Source organism: Urocitellus parryii, chromosome 4 (assembly GCF_045843805.1).
Source record: "Urocitellus parryii isolate mUroPar1 chromosome 4, mUroPar1.hap1, whole genome shotgun sequence".
Classification (NCBI taxonomy): Eukaryota; Metazoa; Chordata; class Mammalia; order Rodentia; family Sciuridae; genus Urocitellus; species Urocitellus parryii.
This window is the reverse complement of record NC_135534.1, coordinates 204,804,740-204,831,056: the sequence shown is the minus strand read 5'-3', so window position 1 is coordinate 204,831,056 and position 26,317 is coordinate 204,804,740. Positions and strand designations below refer to the sequence as shown.

Genomic DNA, 26,317 nt, shown 5'->3' with positions numbered 1-26,317 from the left:
ATGGACACTTGGGTTGTTTCTGCCTCTTGTGTATGATTCAATAAGCAAGACATATAAGTCTCTGCCCCAGCTTTCCATGTCTAGGAGTGGAATGACTGAGACATATGGGCACTACATTTAACTTTTTGAATAACAGCCATAGTATTTTTGATAGCAATTATACCATTTTATATGCCCTCCAGCACATATGTAAATCCAATCTTTCCAATCCTTGTAAACATTTATTATCTCCCTCTCTTTCTTTTTATCACATCCATTCTAGTAGGTGAGAAATATTCTTATTTTGGCTTTGATTTGCACGGTTGTGAGTCCTTCAAGTATGTTCCTTTTTCTCAAGCTTGTTTTGTCTCTCTGGGCCCCTTGTGATACCATATGCATATTCAAATGAATATTCCCTTTTTTATTGAGAAAAAGGAAAAAGAAAGTTTATTGCTTTTCTAGCAAAGGAGAAACAAAGGGGACTCCTGTCCCAAAGGCTCTGATTCTGCCCATCTGCAGAAATAGGGGGCTTTTATAGAGGTGATTTGGAGAAAATGAGATTAGAGAGGAAAGATCAGGAAGTTTAGGGAAAAGAAGGTTGGGGGGGGGGAAACATGTAAGTTTCAAAGCCACAAGAAATAGAGCCAAATCATCAAGTGAACCCCTGTTACAATACCTCACTGTCAATTTCTACATTCCATTTCTATGGAAAGTGGGTGATGACACCCAAAGCTACGTCCTGCTCAAAGTGGGCAAAGTTGGGGGAAGTAAAGAAAAGTCCTTATTCTCTATCAGGTGGGTTGTGGACAGTTAAGGGCATCAGAGCAGTCCAGGACATTCCCACTTTTGTAAAAACTGCTATTAGGATTTGACAGGGATCTCATTGCATCTGTAGATCTATTTGGATATTATTATTATTATTATTATTATTATTTTAAATACCTTTATTTATTTTATTTTTATGTAGTGCTGAGGATCGAACCCAGGGCCTCCCACGTGCTAGGCAAGTGCTCTACTGCTGAGTCACAACCCCATCCCTATTTGGATATTATTGTCAATGTAACAATATTGTCTCTCTATCCATGAAGATGGGATGTCTTTCCATCTTTAATTTCTTGATAAACCTTGATAAACCTCTGTTTTATTCACTTATCTATCTGTGGTGCTGAGAATTGAACCCTGTGCCTCACATATGCTAGGCAGTCACTCTACCACTGAGCCACAACCCAAGCCTTGCAAAATAAATTTAAAAAAAATTATTTTGTCTTTAATTTCATTCAGCAATGTTTTGTAGTTTTCAGTCTACAAGTTTTCACTTCTGTGGTTAATTTTAGTCTTAACTTTTGTTGTTAGTTTTCGTGGTACTGGGGATTGAACCACATTGGGCCTCACACATGGAAGATAAGCAATCTACCACTGAACTACAGTACCAGACTTTTAAATTATTTTTATTATTCATTTATTTATTTATTTTTGACACTGGAGATTTACCCAGGAGCTCTTTGCCACTGAGTTACATCACCAAAATCTTGCTAAGTTGAGACATAGACTCTTTAAATTGCTTAAGCCTTTTCTAAATTGCTGAAATTGTGATCCTCCTGCCTCTAGAGCCACTAGGACTATATGCATGTGTACTTGTGCCTAGCCCAATTCCTTTTTTTTCTAAATATCTTTTTAGTTATAGATGGACACAATATCTTTATTTATTTATTTTTATGTGGTGCTGAGGATCAAACCCAGTGCCTCACACATGCGAGGCAGGCGTTCTACCACTGAGCTACAGCCTGAGCCCCTAACTCAATTCCTTTTTTAAAACATTTATTTTGCAAGGCTTGGGTTGTGGCTCAGTGGTAGAGTGACTGCCTAGCATATGAGAGGCACAGGGTTCAATTCTCAGCACCACAGATAGATAAGTGAATAAAACAAAGGTTTATCAACGATTAAAATATTTTTAAAAATTTTATTTTCAGGGCTAAGGTTGTGGCTCAGTGGTAGACCACTCGCCTAGCACGTGAGAGGCCCTGGGTTTGATCCTTAGCACCATATAAAAGTAAATAAATAAAATAAAGGTATGTGTCCAACTACAACTAAAAAATAAATATTAAAAACAATTATTTTGGGGCTGGGGATGTGGCTCAAGCGGTAACCGCTCCTCTGGCATGCGCGGGGCACTGGGTTTGATCCTCAGCACCACATACAAACAAAAGTAAGGATGTTGTGTCCACCGAAAACTGAAAAATAAATATTAAAAAAAAATCTCTCTGTCTCTCTCTCTCTTAAAAAAATATTATTTTGAGGGGTTGGGGTTGTAGCTCAGTGGTTCAGTGGTTGAGCACTTGTCTCCCACGTATGAGGCACTGGGTTTGATCCTCAGCACCACATAAAAAATAAAGATATCGTATCCATTTAACTAAAATTTTTTAAAATTATTTTGAGACAAGATCTTGACAAGATGCCTATGCTAGCCTTGAACTTGTTCTTTTTTTTTTTTTTTTTTTTAAGAGAGAGCGAGCCGCTGAGCTACAGCCCCAGCCCCAGCCCTATAAGCTTACCTTTTGAGAAACTGCTAAACTCTTTTCCAAAGCATTAGCTTGCTTTTTTTTTTTTTTTTTTTTTTTTGTGGGGCGGGCGGGGGGGGGGAGGCAGTGGTGGTACTGGGGAACCCTTTTTATTTTTAGACAAGGTCTCGCTACTGAGATTGGTCTGGAACTTGAGATCCTCCTGCCTCGGCCTCCCCGTTTGCTGTGACCCATCAGCTGCATCATTTAAAGTTCCCGAATGCAGTGCATGAGGATTCCGGTCTCTCCTATCTTCACCAACACGCGTTTTATCTGTCTCTGACCATGTCCACCCTAGGGGGTAAGAAATTGTATCTCATAATAGTTTTGACGTACATTTCCCAAATGACTAATGATGTTGAGCATGTTTTCATGACTTATGGCCATTTGTATATCTTCCTTGGAGAAAGTCTATTCAGATCCTTTGCCCAAGTAACCAAAAGGATGTCACTGAAAATTCTTTATATGTTCTGGATATTCTTTGAATACTCTGGGTGACAAGAGGCTGGAAAAGGTGGTAGAGACAGATCATGAAAGTCCTTGTCATCTCGATTTACGTTTTAGAAAAAGCACTCTGGGACTATGGGGCTTCTGAGAGGAAGCTGTGCAGAAATCCAGGAAAGCAATGATGGTGGGCAGTAGCAGGGTGGAGGGAGGAGAGAATCTTAGGACTTGGCGACCAGCCTGGGGGCTGGAGGAAATGCGGGGACCAACGCCGACGCCCCATTTCCACCTGAAAGCTCGGTGGCCCGCGGCCCATCCACTAACCCGAGGTGCGGCGTCAGCTACCTCTGGAGAGCCGCGTGGAGCGGGGGGCGCTGAGTCAGTGCTGACGGTGAAAGGTGGAGTCAGTCCTGCCCTAAACAAGACAGGGACCCAGTCCTGCCTGGGCCTTGGGCTCACGCAAGCCGGCCCCTCGCAGGCCAGGGCGAGCCCCGGAGCACGCGAACTCCGGGCCGCGCTGTCCACGCACCGCTCCCTGCTCCACTGCGAGCCAGGATCGCGTCCCGGGAGGAGCCGCCGCCAAGCCCCGGAACCTTCCGCTGCCGCCGCCCGCGTTCGCCGCGGGACCCGTCGGGGGAACCCCTTCACTGTTGCTAAGGGGCGGCCCCGGAAGTGACGCGCCCGGGGTTTGTTGACAGCGGAGGCGGCGGCGGCTGGCCGCTCTGAGTCGTAGAAGCCGGATCGGGGGAGGGGCTGGCCCCGGGAGGCAGCACCTGGCGGCCCTCAGCCCTGCCCGCAGCCAGGGCAAGGTAACGGTCACGGGGTCCCTGTCGTGACCCGCTCCGGCCCCGGTCTCGAGCCCTCAGCATCACAGGCTCCGCCCCGCCGACCCCCGGGCGCCCCGGACCCTGGCCCTAGGCGGACGAGATCCCCAACCTCCTGAAGCGCTCTGGCCCCGGATTCTCCCGGGCCCCATCCTCCGCTCCTCCTCGCCTACGAAGCATCCTGACTGCTTCCCAGCGCTGAGGGCAGCCCCATCCCAGGGTAGGTCCTGGACCCCAGGCCAAGGGATGTACCTGCGTCCTCATCCTTCCCCTCCTGCCTCCGGGGCCTGTCCGTTGCCGCTGCAACCCCTTGCAGAGGTCTATCTTGGCCCTTGGTGGGAGGGCTCCCTTCTCCACCCTCGCCGCCAGATCCGAAAAATGTGCCTTTAAAACTGAGCTCCCTTCCTCCAGAAAGAAAATGACGCTCTGTCGGACGCCCCTGCAAGATGGGGGAATCGATGTAGGGCTGAGAAGGCCAGCCTCTGCCCCTCCTACCTGTTGGATGAGCTTTCGTTTTCCCCAGAGCAGTGCTTAAAATTTAAGCTCAGGGACGGCTTGGATTCTGGATCAGCTTCCCAAAGGGATGACAAGGGACATCCAACAGGGTGGGAAAGGGATTAATGGGGTTCAACCTGCAGGCCAGGAAATCCCGGTAGTGAGTTGAAAGTGAAATTGACCATGCTGGCCACTATCATTCTATAGGTGGAACTTGATTTGGCTGCTCTTTGACCGCTAGAATCCAAGATTTCCCGTCTCTGCCTGTGCCTTTGAGTTAATTGGGTTTTTAAGGGGGAAGAGGATGCCTGACACCTGGGGAAAGGCCTTCTGTATGATCTTTCCCACAGAATGTTTCTCTTTAGGATTCAAACTGGTTAAAGTGACCATGAGAGATAGATTTGAAAAGGATAACAGGAGCTATGCTTAGACCAGGAGTCAGTTGTCAAGGGTGAGGGGCCTCTATTTTTGTTCATTTAACAAATAACAAATGTAAAAAATGTAGGTGGTGATAGGTGTCATGGAGAAAAATAAAGGAGGAGGACCATGGGAACCAGAAGCTGGGGTCACCTCTTTATAAAAGGTGGTCAGGGAAGGTCCTAATAAAGTGATATTTGAGCAGAGATGAGTAAGAGAGTAAGCCATACACTCTCTGGTGCAGAACATTCAGCAGCAGGTGCAAAGGTCCTGAGGTCATGTGCTTAGTAAGTTTAAGAAACAGCAAGAGAACAGAGAGCTGGAGAAGGGTGAAGGAGAGAGTGGTTGGCAAGGAAGTCACAGAAAAGTTGGAACCAGATAATGGAGGGCACATGCCAGAGCTGTCTCTGTGGTGCAGGGTCACAGGGTGTCTCATGGGTTCCCTTTCAGAACCGTGCTATTGAAGTGCTGCTGGTGGTTGGAAAAAATACGGATTTGTTTCAGATGACAAATGACCACTGTGCTCTGGCCTTGTGCTGTAAGTGCCCTTGTCCCATCTTTGTAACAACCATTGATGAAGCACATACCAAAAAACACCCATAGAGCACCATTGTCAAGTCAATTTATGCTGTTGGTTGTGAGCATGTGGGCCACCTTCCTCTGCCTCAGTCTTCTCATCTGTAAAATAGGGCAGTTGAGTTAAATGAGAGCATTGCTGAAGTATTTGGCACATAGCTGTCCTTAATATGTAGCAGTTGATGATGATGTGGATGACATGACAATGAGGAATTGTCTGTGCTTGTGTCTGTTGCAGAGCCTTTCTTTTTAGCACCAGCTGGTAGTGTCCACCAGCTCTGTATGCTCCCCAGAACTAGTAGGATTTGGGGGCATATTGGGGAGGCACAGTAGAAACTTCCTGACACCCCTTAGTGGTGACAGTGGTTGTGTGTCCTACAGGGATGCTGGTAGGTGGGTCCTGGCTTTTTGGTATTGGTGAGTAGCAATGGAAGGTGATGGGGACTTTTGAAATAGAAGCAAAATTATGTTGTCAAAAGTGAATGCCACTTGGAGGCAGATTGTGAAGGGCATTGTGCCTAGATATGCCATTGGAGTATAGGTGGCCAGTCTACAGGTAGAGGCCTGGCAGAGGCAGAGTCAGAGGCTTCGCAACCTTTAGAACCACTCTGGCTCTCCCTCCTCCCTGCCAAGCCTAGCTGCAGCATCAGGTCTGAGCCTTGGGCTGAGCATGGCAACTGTAGCTCAGTGGTGGAGTACTTGCCTAGCATGTGTAAGGCCCTGGTTTTCATCCCTAGCACCATGAAAGGAAGATAGGAAGAAACTGAAATGGAGAGGTCAGAGCGCTTAGAAGCTGGGAGCCCACATGTTAGAGCAGGCTGTTGTGACTGGAGATCCAGACTAGGGACCCGAGGACCTGGGTGTATACCATAGCTCTGCTGCCAGCTTCCCATGTATACTTGAACAAGTCCCATCCCCTCTCTGGGCTTCAGTTTTCTATCTGTACACGGAGAATAATGCCCTCCTATTCTGGCTGACTCTGAAGGTTACTGGGAGGATGAAGTGAGACAAAGGTCAGAAAAGAATTAGGTGCCCTCCAAAGCTCCCTGCAAAAGTGAAGAGCAGTTCTTTCTTTCTTTCTTTCTTTCTTTTTTTTTATATGTGTGTGTGTGTTTGTGTGCATGTGCATGCACATGCGTGTGATACTGGGGATTGAATAATCCAGGGCCTCACACAAGCTAGGAAAGTACTCTACCACTGAGATATATCCCTAGTCCTTTTTTAAATTTTATTTTGAGACAGGGTCTCAGTAAGTTGCTCAGGCTGGCCTTGAACTTTCAATCCTCCTAAAGTAGAACAGTTCTTGCATTAGTATCACGAGGATTCTGCAGAAATGTCCTGGGAGCCCCTTGGGCAGAGGGATGCTCTTAGCCCTCGGGTTTTTTGCTTGGCTTTAGCACCACTGCTGTTCTCAACTCCTGAAATGTGAATTCAGAGACCCCTGTTGAGTCATCTATTTTGGGACCAATGTCATCATATCTGGTTCAATCAATGAGGCTGGTTTTTCAGTTTCATAGGTGAGCAGAAGGGTCTCTCTAAGAGTGTGCTCAGGAACCTCACTCATTATAATTATTCATTACCATCTTCCTGCCAGTATTTCATGACATCTCCTCAGCAACCCCATGAGGCAGGTGCAGTTCACAACACACCTTAACAGGTAAGGACTATGATCAATATTGAGTGTGGAACACACTGGCTGGGGGACTTCACAGAGCTCAGGCTCCTTCACCTGCAAGTAGCTGGTCACCCACCCCATGCATATTGGAGACCCCGTGGATCCTGTAGGGGCCCTGCCCTCAGAAAACTTCCAGTCCTGTACATGCCCTTGGACTCCTTGCCAGGACGACACGATCATCTGTGCTCAGTGCTCAAGTGCAGAGTTGTGAGGATGCAATAGAGGCTCATACACAGAAGGGAAGCCAAGGCCGGGAGAAACGGTCTGTGCCTGTAGCATGTAGTAATGAGCTTGGCTTGCTGGGGACCTTGTGCAAGTTAACGCACATCTTTGAGCCATAGTATCTTCATCTGGGAAACAAAACAATAACATGCCCCTTAGAGACTATCTATGGCATTGGTGATAACGTCCCTAGAAAGCTTGAAGCATTGAGCCTGTACTATGAACATCGTGCTCATATCTGTAGGCCCACACGCACGGGCCACATGTGTGGTCTGTCGCAGTCTATGTGGCCACTCAGCCTCAGCTGCTGCACCTATCAATCGTAAACTATAACAACAACTCCTGCCTCGAATGGGGTTGAGAGAATGAAGAGAGGTAACTCATATCAATGGCGAGCAGAGTCCTTGGCGTGTACTTTGTACTCCATATGAGTGTGATCATTAATTAGTTTGATTGCTAGAAGAGAGTCCAGGCAGTCTGATTCCTAGCCTAGCCTAGCACCCCAAAGGCCTGCCTCTCTCTTTTTCACAGTATTTGTTAATTGCTTAGTTATCAAAAGAGGAGGTACCAGTAGCCACCTAGTGGGGATACGCATTCTCCCTCCTTCCATTTCTGCATCTTCCTACAGTAACCTGCCCTGCGAATTTAGTCCCTGGAGACCTTTCAGGCCAGGTGATCTCTGATCCTCACTGTACCCCTGCCCCTGGAGATCCCTGGCAGTTGTCCTGACTCCCTTCCTAGCAGCGTCCCACCCCCAATCTCTGGCCCATGAGTTACTCCCTGGCAAGCCTCCAGCCTCTGTAAATAGGGCATTTGTCTGGGTCCCCCCACCAGCTCACGGGTTAATATTTCACAGGGTGGGCGCTGCTCCAAGAATCAGAGTTTTTGGCTCCCTCAGCTTCTCTGTCCCCTGAGAATCAGGATGCTGGTGGGGTCCCTTGCCCCCTCCTCCGGTCCTCAGTTGTCTTTCCCCTCTCTTGGTTAGATGGGTGGACCAAAGAGCCAGTGGTTGGTGAGAAGCTGGAGTCTGGCATAGGTTTGTATCCCACCATGTTCCAGGATCTCAGGCCAGCTCTGGATTAGTGTGTGCGCCTGGCAAACTTATCAGCAAATGGGCTAGCGGTCCCAGCCTAGTAGATCTCCTGTGAGGAGATTCCCACACAGCAACCTGTGCTCTGCTAGATGCCAGGCACAAGCGGCAGGGAGGGTACAGAGGATGTGCAGGGAGGAGACAGTCCCCATCTCTGGAGCTGGACTGGGGGAGGGGTCATAGACAAATTGTTATGCAAATGATGAATTCACTCCAAGTACAGGGCACTGGGACCTGTTGTTTTGTTGGTTAAATAAGAGACTATACAAAGTAAAGCCTATAAAGAGCTTAGTACCAGTCTGGAGCGCCCAACATGGAGGCAAGGTGGCAGCTGCTATTGCCGCTGCTGGCACTGTCACTGTTATTTTTCTCTTCTCTCCCACTGTCCCTTTCCCCCAGAATTTTTTAAGCTTGTGATGGATCCAGTTTTAGAAAATCTGCAAGAAAAAGGGACTGACAAAAGCATAGAATTCCACCTGGCCAGTGCCTGCCATGAGAATGAGGATCCCTAAGGCCCCAGGAGATGGAGTAGGTGGAGATGGCTGCCTCTAGCAGGTGCCAGGCCTGCAGCTAGCTGGGGCACAAGTGGCAGGGTGTTCTAGCCTTCAGGCCTGCCGGCCTCTGTGCCAAGATGAGAAAGGCTTTTTCCTCTTCCAGCCTACCCTGGCCCCCGGCAGCTGGGTTAGCACTGCCAAAGGGAGGTTAGCAGATGGCACCTTTGGCCAGGGTTGTCCTTGAGGGCTTTTGGTGGCCTGGGCAATAGACATGGTGGTGTTTCCTCCACATGGGGGCAGGGCACCTGAGACCAGACCTTCAGGAAAGAAGAGCCCCTGCAGCTCTTCCCACTCAAACGAGAGGCTCCACCTGCAGCCACTGAGCAGCCAGCAGGGTCCTGGGCACAGTGGACCCTTTCCCAACTTCATGGGACTCAGACTTTGAGGCCTTCATCGCTGCTGCCATAAAGACTTGTTGAGACCGTCCTGGGTATCAGGCCCCGCACTGGGTGTCCAGTGCCACCCTTGTTCATTTAGCCAGCAGTCCTGGGCCTGAGCCCATGGCATCAACCCTGCAACCCCCGCTTCTAGCCTGTGCTCATCTGTTCCTTCTTCTTAGAACACCTTTCTCTTCTTTTCTCACTACCAGAATTATCTAGGACTCATCTTTTGAGCTGAATTGTGACTTCCAAAGGAGTCTGCCATGATTCCCCAGCCTAGAGCAGGGCCCCTAGTTAGTCCCGCAGAGCCTCAGAACACTGGCCTTCAGAACACTGGTCTACTTGTGTGAGGTGCATTCATGTACTTCCTTAGGTGGATGTCTATCCCCCCAGAGCTAGAACGTCCCAGAAGGGTAAGGATATGGCCTGGTTTGCTTACTATTGGATCCATAGCACTCAGGAGAGAGTTGCTGGGTGCACAGGCCCAGGGACATGATGCCAAATAGGCTGCCGACTTCCTACCCTCATGAGCTGCTGTCTGCCAAGGAAACTAAATGATTAGACTCATCTAGCTTTGGGGCAGGGCCCACGGAGGATGCGCAGCAGGAGCACCCTGCCAGGTCAGGGATGGCTTTGCAAAGTAAGTACCCTTGGCACTGGGTTATAGGATCAGCTAAATAAGAAGTGAGTTTGGAGGTAGGATGGGCTGGCGTGGTCAGGAGATGCTTTCTGAAGGGAGGACATGAATGTGTATGTAGATGGAGGGTAGAGAAACAGTATTTAGAGTAGAAAGTGGCATAATGAGTTAAATTTGGATGGCTTCTGTTGAAAGAGAATAGACTGAGAAAAGGTCTGAAGGTGACCTGGGCCTAGGGTGTCTTGCCAGTCCAGTGAAGGAGGCCAGACTGACCAGAGTAGGGGGTCAGAGGGGACTGAGCAAGGCGGAGAGCTGGTTCTAATTCCAGAGGCCTTAAGTGACTGCTGGAAGAGTTGGACCTGCTGGTTCCCAGCAGGGTGGGGCCTCCTGGTTCCAGGCTCCCAGTGGAGAGCTGCTGGGTCCTGAAGATCCAGAAACCAATGAAGGCAGAGGATGGACATGCCTGGGATCCAGGCAGCCCACTTCTGGTGCCTTTCCTAAGGGTGTCACATTGCCAATGGGGCAGCTGACACAACAATGGGCCTTGTGGGAGGCCCAGGCCTGGCAGCCCCAGGCTGGAGCTGGGCTGGGACAGACCCTGCTCTGTGTGGAGGCCAGGCAGATGGCGTAGGAGACGGCGAAGATGATAATGATAAGGATGATTTTCTTTTATCGAGTAATTACTACCTGCAGCCACCATGCAAGGTCCTGTCTGTATTATTCCTCGTAATCTTCATGTGGTACTATGGGTAGGGGACTGTGACCCTATTTTATAGAAAAAGACCCTGAAGCACAGAGAGGGGAAGACCCTTGCTCAGATCCACCTGCTCTTATGTGACAGAGCTGAGACTTGGAGCTAGGTCCACCCAACTTCACTTGTCCAGCTTGGTCACTGGTGAGTGGTGGTGCTGCGCTTGAGCTCAGAGCTGCTGGCTGCAGAGCCCACAATGCATTGCAGCCTCCGTTTGTACAGTGGCCTCTGTCTCCGAGCTTGAGTTTCCCCATCTGTGACAGGGGTTGTAACCAGCATATGTTGTGTTCTGTTTGCATCAAGCTGGTACTACACATGTCCCCAGCATTGTCTCATTTGCCCTGAGGAAACAGGTCTGGAGAGGTTAAATAAGTCACTAGTAAATTTTGGAGTTAAAGCGTTGATCTGTCTGACCACAGACCCTGCCATTTTTTAAAAACTTTTTTGGGGGTAATGAAGATCAAACCCAGGTCCTCATTCACTGTACCCCTAACACCCTAAAAACTTGTTTAAAATAGTCATCTCTCAGTGTTCATCAGAGACTGCTTCCAGGACCCCTCTTGGATACCAAGATGCCCACGTCCCTTACATAAAATGGTATAACATTTGTGGAAAGCCTATACACATCCTCACATGTACTCTAAAACATCTCTAGATTACTTATGATATATACTACAATGCACCTGCTGAGTAAGTAGTTACACTGTCTTACGTGGGGAATAATGACATGAATAAAGTCTGTAGAAGTTCCATGCAGTACAGACAATTAAAAAAATATATATTTTTGATTCACGTTTGATTGAATCTGTGGAAGTAGAACCCCTGGATACAGACAGCCCACTGTGTAACATGCATAATAAAAGGCACACAAAATGTCAGTGCAGTTTGATGGATTTCCATAAGCGAACACACTTGTCCCAGAAGCCACTCTGTCACCTAATTCCTGCTTGCCTGTAAAGGTAGATACTATCCTGACTTCTAATACTGTAGACTAGTTTTGCTTGTATATTTCCTCCTCTTTGATACAGACCGTAATAGGAAAATGTTGGTTAGGGTTTAACTCCTGACTGTCCTAGGTTCTAGAAATTTTCTTTCTTTTTTTTAAATTGTTGATGGACAATACCTTTGTTTTATTTATTTATTTATTTTTCTGTGGTGCTAAGGATCGAACCCAGTGCCTCACCCATGCTAGGCAAGTGCTCTACCACTGAGCCCCAGCCCCAGCCCCTAGAAATTTTTTCTTTCTTTCTTTCTTTTTTTTTTTTGGCGGGGGGGGGGGGGGGGGGGCGGGGGGGATCTCTTACTATGTTGCCCAGGCTGGCCTTGAACTCCTGGGCTCAAGCAATCCTCCCACCTCTGCCTCCTGAATGGCTGGGACTACAGGCATGTACCGACATGCCTGGCTAGAAATTGTTCTTGTTCAACCAATTTAAATGTGACTGTTCAGTCTCTAGTGGTGATCAGTACATTATTAGCTAGATTATCACTTGACCAACTCCTCTACATTTTTTTTCCTTTTTTTTTTTTTTTTTTTTTGGTACTGGGGATTGAAACCAGAGGCACTTTACCAGTGATCTACATCCTCAGCCCTTTTTATTTTTTATTTCGAGACAGGGCTCACTAAGTTTCTGAGACTGGCCTCAAACTTGTAATCCTCCTGCTTGAGTCTTGTGAGTTGCTGAGTTTACAGGTGTGCATGAGGCCTCCTGCCCTTCTAAGCATATGCCTTTTTGGTGTCCAGACCATTTTCTTACCTTTATATTGAATTATACATTTGAAAAAGTGCACACAGAATGATATATAGCTTCAGGAATATTCAAAGTGAATATGTCTGTATCCAGCACTCAAATAAAAGGCTACAAGCTCCACCATAGAAACCCTCTTCCAGAGTATTGCAAGTTCAAGGCCATCCTCACAATTTAGTAAGGGCCTGTCTCAAAATAAAAAATAAGGGGCTGGGGGTGTGACTCAGTGTGACGCTCTCCTGGGTTCAGTTCCCAGTACCAAAAACAAAACAAAAAAGAAAAGGACCAAAAACAAAACAAAGCAAAAAAGAAAAGGAAAAGAAACCCGCTTCCAGTCACCCTTCCCATCTAAGGAGCCACAGATTAGATTGCGGTTTTGAATTTAAAGGAATGATACCTAAATGGATTGATATAATGTATACTTTTGTGTCCAGCTGCTTTACTTGTGCTGTCCATTCAAGCTATTAATTAGATTGTGATTCTCATGGCAGTGCAGTTCATCTGGTGAATATGCAATATTATCCCAATCTCAGTGGACATCCAGGTCCTTTTCTGTTTGGGGCCATTTCATGGTGCTGTGGCTGTGAATGTTCACATACAAATGTTCATCTCTTTGGTTATCTACCTGGGAGCAAAATTGCTGAACCTTGAACATATGTATATTCAGCTTCAGTAAAGTGTTAAAACAGTGTTTCGTTGCACTCCCCATGCACACTGATTTACACTCCCACTAACAGTGGACTTCCATTGTTGCATGTCTTGGCCAATGCTAGGTATTGCCGGCCAGTGGTAGTGGTATTGTTTTCTCTTCTGGTTCTGGAGATTGAACTCGGGGTGCTTTACCACTGAGTTACATCCCCAGCCCTTCTTACTCTTTATTTTGAGACAGAGTCTCACTAAGTTGCTCAGGCTGGCCTTGAACTTGCCTCAGCCTCCCAAGCAGCTGGGATTACAGGTATGCACCACCACACCTGACTTTAGCATAACACTTCCAAGGTCCAATGCTACATCAGAATTTTTGTGAATGAATAATATTCAGCTTTTTATGGCTCAGTGATATTCAGCCTTTTGTGGATGAACCACATTTTGTTCATCCCTTCATCAGTTGATATCATTTGAGTTGTTTCCATCTTTTGGTTACTACAAATAATGCTTCTATGAACATTCATGTACAAGTTTTAACATCAACATATATTTTTATTTCCCTTGAGAGGCACCTCCATTTTTAGTCATATACCATGAGATTTGAAGATATTGTGTCTGTGAAGCCCTGGCACTGTTCTCCGCAGAGGGAACTCTACACAGATGAGGAAGGACCCCACAACACAGGTCACCTTGTTGTAGCAGTTAGGGTCTTGAGAAGCAGATGGTGAAGGTCCCTGTTATCCCCTCCCAAGCAGTGGTCCTCAACACAGATGTCCACCCATAGGCATTGTAAAAATCAAGGAAACAGTTGGACAAGGCCCCCATTCTTTTTTTTTTCCTAAATATTTATTTTTTTAGTTGTAGGTGGACACAGTATCTTTATTTCATTTTTACATGGTGCTGAGGATCGAACCCAGTGCCTCATACATGCTAGGCGAACGCTCTACCACTGAGCCACAAGCCCAGCCCAAGGCCCCCATTCTTTGAAGGTCAGATTGTACATAGATTGTGGCACAGCAGAGATGGGTAAAAGAGGGAATCAAGAGTCCTGGGCCTGGTGCTACCAACCTGCTAATTTGAGTGTGATGTCGGGGCCTGTTTCCCTACTCAAAGAATGGACATAGGGCAGCTGATGCTTCTGACCCTTATCTATGGTTCACTTGGCTTCTTTCCCATTCCCCAGGCTGTAGCTCTGCCAATGATCCCTTGAGTACTGGGGAGTCACTGTTGCCCTTGGGGCCCTTGTCCTGGAGTGGCCACCTGCCTGCTCCCAGCATGGCGTCTGATACGCCCGAGTCCCTGATGACCCTCTGTACTGACTTCTGCCTACGCAACCTGGATGGCACCCTGGGCTACCTGCTGGATAAGGAGACCCTGCGGCTACATCCAGACATCTTCTTGCCCAGCGAGATCTGTGACCGGCTGGTCAATGAGTGAGCAAGCCTCAGGGCTGGGACAGGGTGGGGGTCTTAGCATGAGTTTGTGCAGAGATATTAGGACCATGTGGGTGCAGGAGAATGGTGTTGTATCCGTAAGCGTAAGAGTTTGCATGTGTGCACGTTGGTATGTGTATATACAGGGATGTGCACATGAAGAAATGGGTGTTTATACATATGTGGTATGAAATTGCATGTGTACATTTAGGGATGAGATGGGGTAAGAGCCTGCGTGTAAATGAAGGAGTTATGTGCTATCCCGTGTGTGTGTACTTCTATGGGTGTCTGCACCTGTGAATTAAGTGAACACGGACACATGGGTTGATGGGCTGCTACTAGAATAATGGATCCATGGCCAGAGATGAAACCATCCAGAAGGTTTTGTTTTGTTTTTTTGTTTGTTTGTTTTGTACCAGGGATTGAACCCATGGGTACCTAACCACTGAGTCACATCCCCAGCCCTTTTTTATTTTTTTAAATTTTGAGACAGGGTCTCATTAAGTTGCTTAGGGCCTTCCTAAATTTCTGAGGCTGGCTTTGAACTTGAGATCTTGCCTCAGCCCTCCTGAGCTGCCAGGATTACAGGCATGCACCACTGCACAGGGCCAGAAAATCTTTATGTAGCCCCTTAAGGGACTCTCCATTGCTCTGTGCTCCTAGAGGCAGATATAGCTCAACCAGGAAGCTTGCTTGCACTGAAGGAAATTTCCTGAAGGGGAATAATTAGACCAAAGAGTTGGATAGCAAAATGGGAACTGTGTGGGAACTGAGGATAGAGCTGGACTCAATGATGTCCTGAGGGCAAAATGTGGGTCAGGCATGGTTGGTCACTTTGCCGACCAGAGTTACTTTTAATTTTACAGATAAAGAAACAGAGGTGCAGGGAAGTTCAGTTATTTATATGAACTTTCCCAGGTAGGGAGCCAGCAGGCCAGGATTTAGATTCAGAGCATTGAGCCCCAGACCCCTCCAGCAGCCCAGGATTCTGGTATGGGCTGATGCCTCTGTAGGCTCTTACTGAGGGTTTGCCCTGTGCCCAGCTGGGAACTCCAAACCCCTTGGTTTCATCCACTTGTTTGAAAGGTCTTGGGAAGGCCTGCAGGTGAAGGCAGGTGTCCTTTGGGGGAGGTGGTACAGGTATCTGTTTGGTGGGGTGTTGCTTAGGCTTCTGGGAGGAAGAGCTTGGGATTTTGTGTTGATTGAAGCCCCTGCATCACTAGGTTACCTTGAGAGCTACCATTAGACCTCTGGTTTCTGGGGCATCTTCAATCTCACCTGTAATGAAGTCAGGATGGAGCCAGGTTGAAGAGGAGGAGGAGGAGGAAGAGGAGGAGGAGGAGGAGGAGGAGGAAGAGGAGGAGGAGGAGGAGGAAGAGGAGGAGGAGGAGGAGGAGGAGGAGGAGGAGGAGGAGGAGGCGGGGGCAGCAGTGGCTGCTAGGGCGATTCTGCCAGTCTTCTTGGAGAGAGGAGCTATGTTCTGAAGGAGGCCCTGGGTCCTGGGCCCTTCTTGGAGCCAGGTTTTCTTCTTCCCAGGTATGTGGAGCTGGTCAATACCGCCTGCACCTTCGAGCCACACGAGAGCTTCTTCAGCCTCTTCTCTGACCCCCGCAGTACCCGCCTCACCCGGATCCACCTCCGTGAGGACCTGGTGCAGGACCAGGATCTGGAGGCCATTCGCAAGCAGGTAAGACTGTTCTCATCAGGGCACTGGTCACGGATAGGGGAAGTTGGCTGAGAGAGTCAGACAAAGGCAGAGACAGATCCGGGTGCCTCCCGCACAACCATCCAGTGCCCGGTGCCCTTCCCACTGTGTGAGCCCCTCCCCAGTCACCTGGAGGTCAGGGCAAGGCACGGGCAGGGGTGGGTGTTAGTGTTGACGAAGCTGTGCCTGATCCCAGGACCTGGTTGAGCTGTACCTGACCAATTGTGAGAAGCTGTCCGCCAAGAGCCTGCAGACATTGCGGAGTTTCAGCCACACCCTGGTGTCCTTGAGCCTCTTTGGCTGCGCCAACATTTTCTACGAGGAAGAGAACCCGGGGGGCTGTGAAGACGAGTGCCTCGTCAACCCCACCTGCCAGGTGCTGGTGAAGGACTTCACCTTCGAGGGCTTTAGCCGCCTGCGCTTCCTCAACCTGGGCCGCATGATCGATGGGGTCCCTGTGGAGTCACTGCTACGGCCGCTCAACTCTCTGGCCGCCTTGGACCTCTCAGGCATTCAGACGAGTGACGCCGCCTTCCTAACCCAGTGGAAGGACAGCCTGGTGTCCCTTGTGCTCTACAACATGGACCTTTCAGATGACCACATCCGTGTCATTGTCCAGCTGCACAAGCTGCGGTGAGCTGCTGGCCTGAGCTCCCTGGGCAGGGCAGAGGGGACGAGGGTGGTGTCAATCCTGGAGGGTTCAGGGGCCCCTGACTAAACCCAGGGTGGGGATGCAAGAGCCACTTGGTTCCTTAAACTCAGCCCAGTGTTTCAGTCAGATGAGGACTGCTGAGGGCACCTGGGTCCCCTCAGGTTTTTCCCAGAATGACCTGGAGTAGTTGTGGCAGGCATGGGCCCTCCCCTGCTGTGGACTGAAGGAGTAGGGGTCCTGACCTAGCGCCCCCCCCCCCCAATATCCAGACATCTAGACATCTCCCGAGACCGTCTCTCCAGCTACTACAAGTTCAAGCTGACCCGGAAGGTGCTGAGCCTCTTTGTACAAAAGCTTGGGAACCTAATGTCCCTGGACATCTCTGGTCACATGATCCTGGAGAACTGCAGCATTTCCAAGATGGACGAGGAAGCCGGGCAGACCAGGTAGGACCCACCTCTGTGGTTGCTGGTCAGGAGCTGATCACCAAGCCCTTACTAAGGGCCCCTCCGCCAAGGGCTGTGCTGGGCGCTGGGATGAAGAAGCAAATCAGACCTGCCCACTCTGGTCTGTGAGTCAGTAAGGAACAGACATTTGGAAGACTATGGCCCTGAGGGTCAAGAAAGAGAGAGAAATGGGAGAAATGGGTTTACCAGTTTCTGAGTTTGCCAAAGGAGAAGTTTTCCAGCAGAGGGGTCAGTGTGTGCAGAGGCTGCAGCCAAGAGCATGAGACCAGAAAGTCGACAGCTGTTCTGAGGGAGGGCACAGTGTGATAAGAGACGGTAAGAGAGGAGGCTGCAGGATCTGCCCCCATCAGGTGTCTTTGGAGAGGCATTGGTGCCTGGGTAGCTTGATGGAGAGGTCTCTTCAAACCCAGCCACCTGTAATTAGCTGTGGCCAGTTCCAGCTAGCTGGTGTTTGCCTGATGAGCTTGTCCCTTTGCGATTGAGGGTGAACCCTAAGGACAGCACAGCTTGACTAGAGTGGCAGTTGGTATATTCTAAGGATGGCTGCAATAATACCTTCTGTCCCACATATTCTGCTACAGTGTGACCTTGCCACCCTTCAATCAAGTGGTGCGGTCTAGGTCTGGGGTTGTAGCTCAGTGGCAGAGGCACTGGGTTCAATCCTCAGCGCCACATAAAAATAAATAAATAAAGGTATTTAAAAAAAAGAGGTGGGGCCTATGTCCCCAACCCTTAAAAGGGAGAAAAAAAAAACTTAAAAAGGAAGTGTCTGGAGTGCCTAGAAGAGAGAACGTTAAGTAGATGCCTAGCCACTCTTGGGGAGAGGCCCAGGTCAGGCCCCAAGCCACTGATCCCAGTACACTCTTTCCCAGCATCGAGCCTTCCAAGAGCAGCATCATGCCTTTCCGGGCTCTGAAGAGGCCACTGCAGTTCCTCGGGCTCTTTGAAACCTCCCTGTGTCGCCTCACACACATTCCCGCCTACAAAGTGAGAGGCGAGAGTGGAGGGTGCATGGGAGATGGGGAGCTCTGGGAGAAGGGAAGCCCTGGGTGGGGCATGGCAGTGTCTGGGGCCAGAAACCAAGCTGGGATCTGGGGTCCCACCCTGGCCTCCTCTGGCTTGTCCTAAGCATACCCCATCCCCAGGTAAGTGGTGACAAAAATGAGGAGCAGGTGCTGAATGCCATCGAGGCCTATACGGAGCACCGGCCTGAGATCACCTCGCGGGCCATCAACCTGCTTTTTGACATTGCACGAATTGAACGCTGCAATCAGCTTCTGAGGGCCCTGAAGGTCAGCCCCAAACTCTAGACCCTGCGCATCCCCAGGGAGCAGCCAGTCACGCCTTCTGAACCCCAACCCCACCCGACAGTGCTTGCCTTGCTTCCCCCTGGCCTCTTCCAGGCCCTGCCCTCCCCCCAACCCCTCCCTAGGCCTGCCTGCCCCAGAGGAGCTGCCAAGCCCCCCTAGTGCCCACCTGTTGCACTCTCACAGCTCTTCCAACCCATGCCCCACCCTGTCTTAACACAGCTGGTCATCACTGCCCTCAAGTGCCACAAATATGACAAGAACATTCAGGTGACAGGCAGCGCTGCACTCTTCTACCTGACCAATTCCGAATATCGCTCAGAGCAGAGTGTCAAACTGCGCCGGCAGGTCATCCAGGTGGTGCTGAATGGCATGGAATCCTACCAGGAGGTGACGGTGAGCCCCCTGCCCACCACAGCCCACACATCCTGGCCTAGGTATCCCTTTCCTGCCCCCTGGGCCCAGACACAGTGCTTCCTTACCTGGCTCTGTGTGCCTCCTTCCCAGATCCCCTTCCCAGGGCGACCCTTTCTGACTCCTGGATCTGGCACTCAGGTTCGCCAGAACACAGCCCCATCAGTGGTCCATGACCCAGTGTCTACCCTCAGTCACTTTGCTCCACATGGAGCCCAAGGATCCTGGCCTCCTGCCTGGGGGCCTCAGGCCTGCTGTTTCTGCCCCTCTGCCCCAGCACACTCTGTCTTGATGTATTCTTTCTAGTTGCTATTTCTCTTATAAAAGTAATAAAATTTTTCACCATACAACAATTATAGTCACAGAGGTTAAAAAAAAATAAAATAAATATCTCCCCTAATCCCACCACCCAGAGATAATCACCATTGCCAATTGATACATATTGTTCTGTGTTTTAGTCTGTGGATGTGTGTTTAGTAAATGGGGTAATTTTCAAAATTCTCTGTACTATTCGTAAAATATGAATGTTTACATTAACAGTGTCTTGTGAATGTGAGCATCTCTCATGTCAGCAAACATCTCTTGTAACACATTTGTGTGTGTGTGTGTGTGTGTGTGTGTGTATGAGAGAGAGAGAGAAAAGAGAGAGAGTGTGTATGTTTGTGTGTGTGTGATGGAACCCAGGGCCTTGTGATGCTATGTAAATGCTCTACCACTAACTAGCCAAATCCCCAACCCTAACAGTTTTTTTTTTTCCTGGTACTTGGAATCAAACTTGGGGCCTTGCACATAAGCAAGTACTCTACCATTGAACCTACATCCCATCCCCAGCCCACAAAAAAGTTTGGGAGGGATACTAGGGATTGAACCTCATTCTACCATCAAACTACATTACACTCCCAGCCCTCTTTTTTCATCTTGAGATAGTCTCGGTAAGTTGCTTGAACTTGGGATTCTCCTGTCTCAGCTTCCTGAGATTATAAGCCTTTGCCACCACATCCAGCACAATTTTTTTTTTTAAAGAGAGAGAGAATTTTTTAATATTTATTTTTTTAGTTTTCAGTGGACACAACATTTTTTTTTTTTTTAGAGAGAGAGAGAGAGAGAGAGAGAGAGAGAGAGAAATAATATTTATTTTTTAGTTTTCGGCAGACACAACATCTTTGTTTGTATGTGGTGCTGAGGATCGAACCTGGGCCGCACACATGCCAGGCGAGCGCGCTACTGCTTGAGCCACATCCCCAGCCCCATCTTTATTTTATTTTTTATGTGGTGCTGAGGATCGAACCCAGCGCCCCGCACATGCCGGGCAAGCGCGCTACCACTTGAGCCCTCCAGCACAATTTTTTAAAATACTGTCTCTTTTCTTATTAAAAAGTAAGATATCTAATGCTAAAATAAAAAATGATTAAATCTTTGCTGGACACAGTGGTACACACCTGTAATCCCAGCAACTCGGAAGGCTGAGGCAGGAAGATTCCAAATTCAAGGGTTGCCTAGGCAACTTAGCAAAATAAAAAGAACTGGGAATGTAGCTCAGTGGTACAGGACCCTAGTGTTTAATCTCCAGTACCAAAAACAAAACAAAAAAAGCTAAAAACAAAATAACCTCAAATAATACAAGACTGAATTGTCTAGAGATTGAAAATCATTCATAGTCTGCTCCAAGCTCCAGATACAGCTGGCTCTGACAATTCAGTTTTATAATTGTTGATCCCAACATGGTACCCACTGTCCTTTTCCACAGAGTGACCACTCAGCCATGGCCTCTAAGGGAGCATTGAGGCGATGGCCGAGCCCCATACCACAGGCTTGCAGGTTAGGGCTCTGCCAAATTATTGAGTCAGGTCCCCGTGGCGGAAAATTTAGATTGCTTTTTAATCGTTTACTTTTCACTTAATTGATCATCATCATAATGTATTTCTAGAGTAGAATTGCACAGGCAATGTGTGTGCGTGTGTTGTTAAGCATCTGGCATGTGTTGCCACATTGTTCCCCAGAAAGGCCAGTGTGGGGACACACCCTCTGCAGGGATGAGAACACCCACTACTCCAGCCTTCACAGTGATCGTTCTTTCTACATTAAGATCAATTTTATAGGGCTGGGGATGTGGCTCAAGCGGTAGCGCGCTCGCCTGGCATGCGTGCGGCCCGGGTTCGATCCTCAGCACCACATACCAACAAAGATGTTGTGTCCGCCGAGAACTAAAAAATAAATATTAAAAATTCTCTCTATCTCTCTCCCCTCTCTCACTCTCTCTTTAAAAAAAAAAAAAAAAAAAAGATCAATTTTATAATCAGATAAAAAGCAATGTCTTTTCTTTTTGTACTGGGGATTGAAAGCAGGCACTTTGTCACTGAGCCACATCCCCAACCCTTTTTATTTTTTATTTTGGGACAGGCTCTTGCTCAGTGACTGAGGCTGGCCTTGAGTTTGTGATTCTTCTGCCTCAGCCTCCTGCCTTGTTGGGAATACAAGTGTGCGCCATTGTACCTGGCTGGGAATATATTTTTAAAAATATTTTTTAACCTTATCTTTTATTTATTCTTGTTTTAAATTATTTTATTTTATTTTTATATTTTTAGTTGTAGATGGACACAATACCTTCATTTTATTTGTTTTTTTTTTTTTTTTTTAATGTGGTGCCAGGGATCAAACCCAGTGCCTCATGCATGCTAGACAAGCACTCTACCACTGAGCCACAACCCTAGCCCTTATTTATTCATTTTTTTATGTGATGTGCTAGGCAAGTGTTCTTCCCCGTTTTTTTTTAAATGGAAAAAAAATCTAATTGGAGACTCCCAGATGAATAAATAAGCCCTATAAAACAAATGGCAATTAAAATAACAAGATATCACATGTAATCTTAACAGCATGTTGGTACTCAACATTGACCAAGGAGTGCAGAGCACCCTTATACTTTCTACTGGTGTGGGATGAATTGTACAGTCTTTTGGGGGACAATTGGAAGAACCTATGAAAATTTTAAAGGTATCTATTTTTCAATCCAGTTAGAAATGGAAACTGGGGCTGGGCATATACCTGCACACAACTGTAATCCCAGTGACTAAGGAGGCTGAGGCAAGGAGGATCAGATGCTTAAGGCCAGTGTCAGCAGTTTGGCGAGACTCTGTATTAAAATAAAAGGACCAAGAATATAGCTCAGTTGTAGAGCTCCCCTGAGTTCAATCCCCAACACCAATAATAATAATAATACACATACACACACACAGACACACATATGTACACCCTTATTTGATTAAGTAGAAATCAGAGGAAACTAAAATACTTTAGGAATAGGGTACTGGAAAAGTAACATATGCTCCAGCCACACAATGGGCTGTTATGGTAGAATCCCTAGGTCCTGGGCTGGGCTGTGGCTCATGGGTAGAGTACTTGCCTAGTGTGTAGGAGGCACTGGGTTTGAGCCCCAGCACCACAGAAAAATAAATATAGGTATTGTGTCCATTTGCAACTAAATTTATTTTTATTTTTTTATATTTATTTTTTAGTTTTAGGTGAACACAATATTTTATTTTTATGTAGTGCTGAGGATCAAACCCAGTGCCTCACACATACTAGGCAAGTGCTCTACCTCTGAGCTACAGCCCCAGCCCCATTTGCAACTCAATTAAAAAAAAAAAAAGAATCTCCAGATCCTACATGGAAAAATGTCTACCTCCTCCCCCACAAATATATGTTTGTATTTTCATGGTGGAAAAAATCTAGAAGGATGTGCACTATCATTAACAGTGATCATTTCTGGGGAATGAAATGGGAGACTTTTCTGCTCGGATAGCATTATATGAACTTTTTTGTGTGATGCTGGGGATCAAACCTAGGGCCTTGTGCATGTAAGGTAGGCACTCTACCAACAGCTATATCCCCAGCTCTATATGAATTTTTACAGCAAATAAGAATTGCTTTTATAATTTCAACTTTTCTTAAATAAAAAATAAATAAATAACAGGCCTGGCACCATGGCACACACCTGTAATCCCAGCAGATTGAGAGGCTGAGGCAGAAGGATCACAAGTTCAAAGCCAGCCTCGGCAATTTAGCGAGGCCCTATCTCATAATAAAAAAGGGCCGGGATGTGTCTTAGTGGTAAAACTCCCCTGGTTCAATCCTGTACCAAAAAGAAAAAAATGGGAGGCTGCGGACAGTGGTGCACACATGTAATCCTAGTTACTCAAGGCTGAGGCAGGATCATGAATTAGAAGCCAACCTGAGCAATTTAGTGAGACCCTGTCTCAAAATAAACTTTAAAAAGGGTTGGTATGCTCGGTTATAGAACACTTGCCTAGCATGCATGAAGCCCTGGATTCCATCCTCAGCACCTCAAAAGAAAAAGTGTGTGTGTGTGTATGTGTGTGTGTGTGTGTGTGTGTGTGTGTGTGTGTGTGAGAGAGAGAGAGAGAGAGAGAAGCTTGTTGGAGGAAAAAAAACTAAAAGTTAATCAAGGGTTATGTTCTCTAAATTACATGTTTAATAAACTATGGTGAACATCCAATACTTAATAAGAAAAAAAGGAGGAAATTAGATGGTAAGGAAAACGTGCTGACACTGTAAAACTACATGTAAACCTGCAGACAGTGTGGAGAGCAACTGAGCATGTGGAGCAACCAGAGCCTCAGACACTGCTGCTAGGAGTATCGACTAGCATGGCCACTCTGTAAAAGTTGGGCATTACCTAGTAAAGTTGAAGATATGCACACCGTGTGATCCAGAAGTCCCACCAGGCATGTGGGCCCTAGAGTAGCCCATGCCATGTACAGTACACTGTGTATAGTGGCCAACTGTGGAAGTCATGTAATGTCCATCAGCAGAGGAATGGATGGCTCAACTGGAGTACCATTCAATGGAATACTATATTGCAGTGAAGTGATCTTGCAAACTGTTGAGCAGAAAGAGCAAGGAGACCCAGGTGTGATGGAGCACTCCTGTAATCCCAGTGACTTAAAAGACTGAGGCAGGAGGATCACAAATTGAAGGCCAGCCTCAGCAAATTAGCAAGCCCCTGTCTCAAAATAAAAATGTTAAAAAAGGGTTGGGGCCATAGCTCAGTGGCAGAGCTCTTGCCTAGCATGTGTGAGGTACTGGTTCAAGCCTCAGCACCACATAAAAAATAAATTAATAAACAAAGATATGTGTGTCCCTCTACAACTAAAATGATATTTTAAAAAAAAGTTAAAAAGGTCTGGGGATGGGGCTTAGCAGTAGAGTACTTGCCTAGCACGCGTGAGGCACTGGGTTTGATCCTCAACACCACAAAAAAATAAAGATTATTGTGTCCACCTACAACTAAAATATTTTAAAAAATTAAAAAGTTCTGGGGATGTAGCTTAGTGGTACTGGGGATTGAACTGGGTTCAAAAACAACAACAAAAACCAGAAACACAATAAGATGAAGAAATAAGAAGGGCTGGGCTGTAGGTCGGTGGAAGGGTGCCTGCCTAGCATGTAGGAGCCCTGGGTTCAATCCCTGGCACCACAGAAAGAGAGAGATTGACTGATTTCCTGGGTTGGGGGCAGGGCTAGCTCTTATAGTCAGGAACGGACACATGGGGACTTTTGGTTTTGGCAGTGTTGTTTCCTGACACAGGTGGTAGCTACCTGTGTGTTCGTTTTATAATTATAAAATCATGCACTTATGGTTCTTCTTGCATTCTTCTCTATGAGTATTTCTTCCAGAGAGCCTGGACCACCCAGCTCAGGTGACCTCGTGCCTCCTGAGAGCACCCTGAGCCCTGCCCCTGAACTCTGCTCCTGAGTCCAGCCCTGAACTTGCTCTGTTTGTCTCCCACCCTGCCCAGGTGCAGCGGAACTGCTGCCTGACCCTCTGCAACTTCAGCATCCCCGAGGAGCTGGAGTTCCAGTACCGCCGGGTCAATGAACTGCTGCTCAGCATTCTCAACCCCACCCGGCAGGATGAGTCCATCCAGCGCATCGCCGTGCACCTGTGCAACGCCCTGGTCTGCCAGGTGGACAATGACCACAAGGAAGCCGTGGGCAAGATGGGCTTTGTCGTGGTATGTGTGGCTTGCTTCTGCATGTCACTGAGGAGCCCTACCTGCCACACTCCATCATAGACCGTGTGGGTGGTGGGGACTGGGGCTGGATGTGAGGAGTGGGGAGGAAGGTACATGGAGGCAGGAAGGATTTAGACTAGACCAAGGAAAGCACTTCCTCCTCCCTTTTCTTTTTTTTTCCGGTGCTGTGGAATCAAACCCAGACCCTTGGGCATGCTAAGCATGTCTCTCTCGCTGAGCTCGTCCCCAGCTCCTGGAAGAATTTCTTAGTGGTGAATGTTGCTTATGACTGTGGATTCCTCACCCTTCTCCCATCCCCTGCTGCTCATCTATCCGGTCCCACTTTACAAGTCATTGTTGCCTCCTCAGACCAGATTGGTGTTCCCATATGCACCCAGCCAGATGAGGCCAGCACATTCCGCGTGGGCCTCCCCTCCCCTGGCCCATTTAGCTCTTGAGGGAGAAGCACGGTGCTTGTCTGGGGTCCCTGTGTCCACAGCACTTGCCCACCCAGGATAAGCCACTCCTCTCCTGGGCCAGGAGCCAGTTGAGGAGCATAGAGAAGGCTGGCGAGGATTCCCCTCCTCTCCTATTTTGCTGAGGAAGCACAGGCTACTAGAGGGAAGGCCATGGCCAAAGTCACAGCGAGTCAGCTCAGGGCTGGGACCCGCACCCGGGCTTCCTGGTGCCAAGTTCCAAGCACTTGTGCTTCCTGAGCCTTCCAGTAGCCTCCCAGGGCCATATGGAGATTTGATCTTGTTGGGATGTGTTGGTCAAGAACGGATCACCAGCTCTCCTCTCCATTTCTGGGGGCAAGCTCGTTTGGAGCCCGGCCCTCTGGCAAGTTCCTTCTTCCACCCACAGACCATGCTGAAGCTGATCCAGAAGAAGCTGCTGGACAAGATAGTAAGTCGGGTCTTCAGGAGCCATTCCGCCCTTCCCCCAGCCCAGAGGGAAAGGCTTGCCCCGGGACGTCCGTGTGTTATCCAGGTGCTGAGCCCTGCCCCTCCTCCCAGTGTGACCAGGTGATGGAGTTTTCCTGGAGCGCCCTGTGGAACATCACAGATGAGACGCCTGACAACTGCGAGATGTTCCTCAATTTCAATGGCATGAAGCTCTTCCTCGACTGCCTGAAGGTAGGGTCCACCTTGCAGTGCGGGTGCCCCAGGTGGCTGTGCAACGCTCTCCTGACCCTAGGCTCCCCCGGCTAGACCCATTAACACTCCTCATGGGCTCCCACGGGCCGCCTCATGGGCCCCCCAGCCCAGGATTGGCTGAGAACAGGGCGAGACCCCCCTCACCTGCTTGGTCTGGC

General features: G+C 48.1%; 1 protein-coding gene across 4 annotated transcripts in view; it reads left to right on the top strand.

The window, feature by feature from the left end:
• Positions 1-3,671: 3,671 nt before the first annotated feature.
• The window catches only part of Zer1 (zyg-11 related cell cycle regulator), a 29,077-nt gene continuing 6,431 nt past the window's right edge, over positions 3,672-26,317 (top strand). Inside the window, exons 1-12 of one of the 4 annotated variants that reach the window (XM_026386348.2) lie at positions 3,672-4,025; positions 5,168-5,255; positions 14,176-14,425; positions 15,962-16,112; positions 16,327-16,763; positions 17,052-17,228; positions 18,122-18,236; positions 18,395-18,541; positions 18,779-18,946; positions 24,787-25,002; positions 25,867-25,908; positions 26,019-26,138. In XM_026386348.2, coding sequence (XP_026242133.1) covers positions 5,222-5,255; positions 14,176-14,425; positions 15,962-16,112; positions 16,327-16,763; positions 17,052-17,228; positions 18,122-18,236; positions 18,395-18,541; positions 18,779-18,946; positions 24,787-25,002; positions 25,867-25,908; positions 26,019-26,138 — 1,857 coding nt within the window. In that variant the 5' untranslated portion in view covers positions 3,672-4,025; positions 5,168-5,221. Of the gene's footprint in view, positions 4,026-5,167; positions 5,256-14,175; positions 14,426-15,961; positions 16,113-16,326; positions 16,764-17,051; positions 17,229-18,121; positions 18,237-18,394; positions 18,542-18,778; positions 18,953-24,786; positions 25,003-25,866; positions 25,909-26,018; positions 26,139-26,317 lie in introns of all 4 variants that reach the window. The other 3 variants (XM_026386347.2, XM_026386350.2, XM_026386349.2) reach the window with 3 other exon arrangements.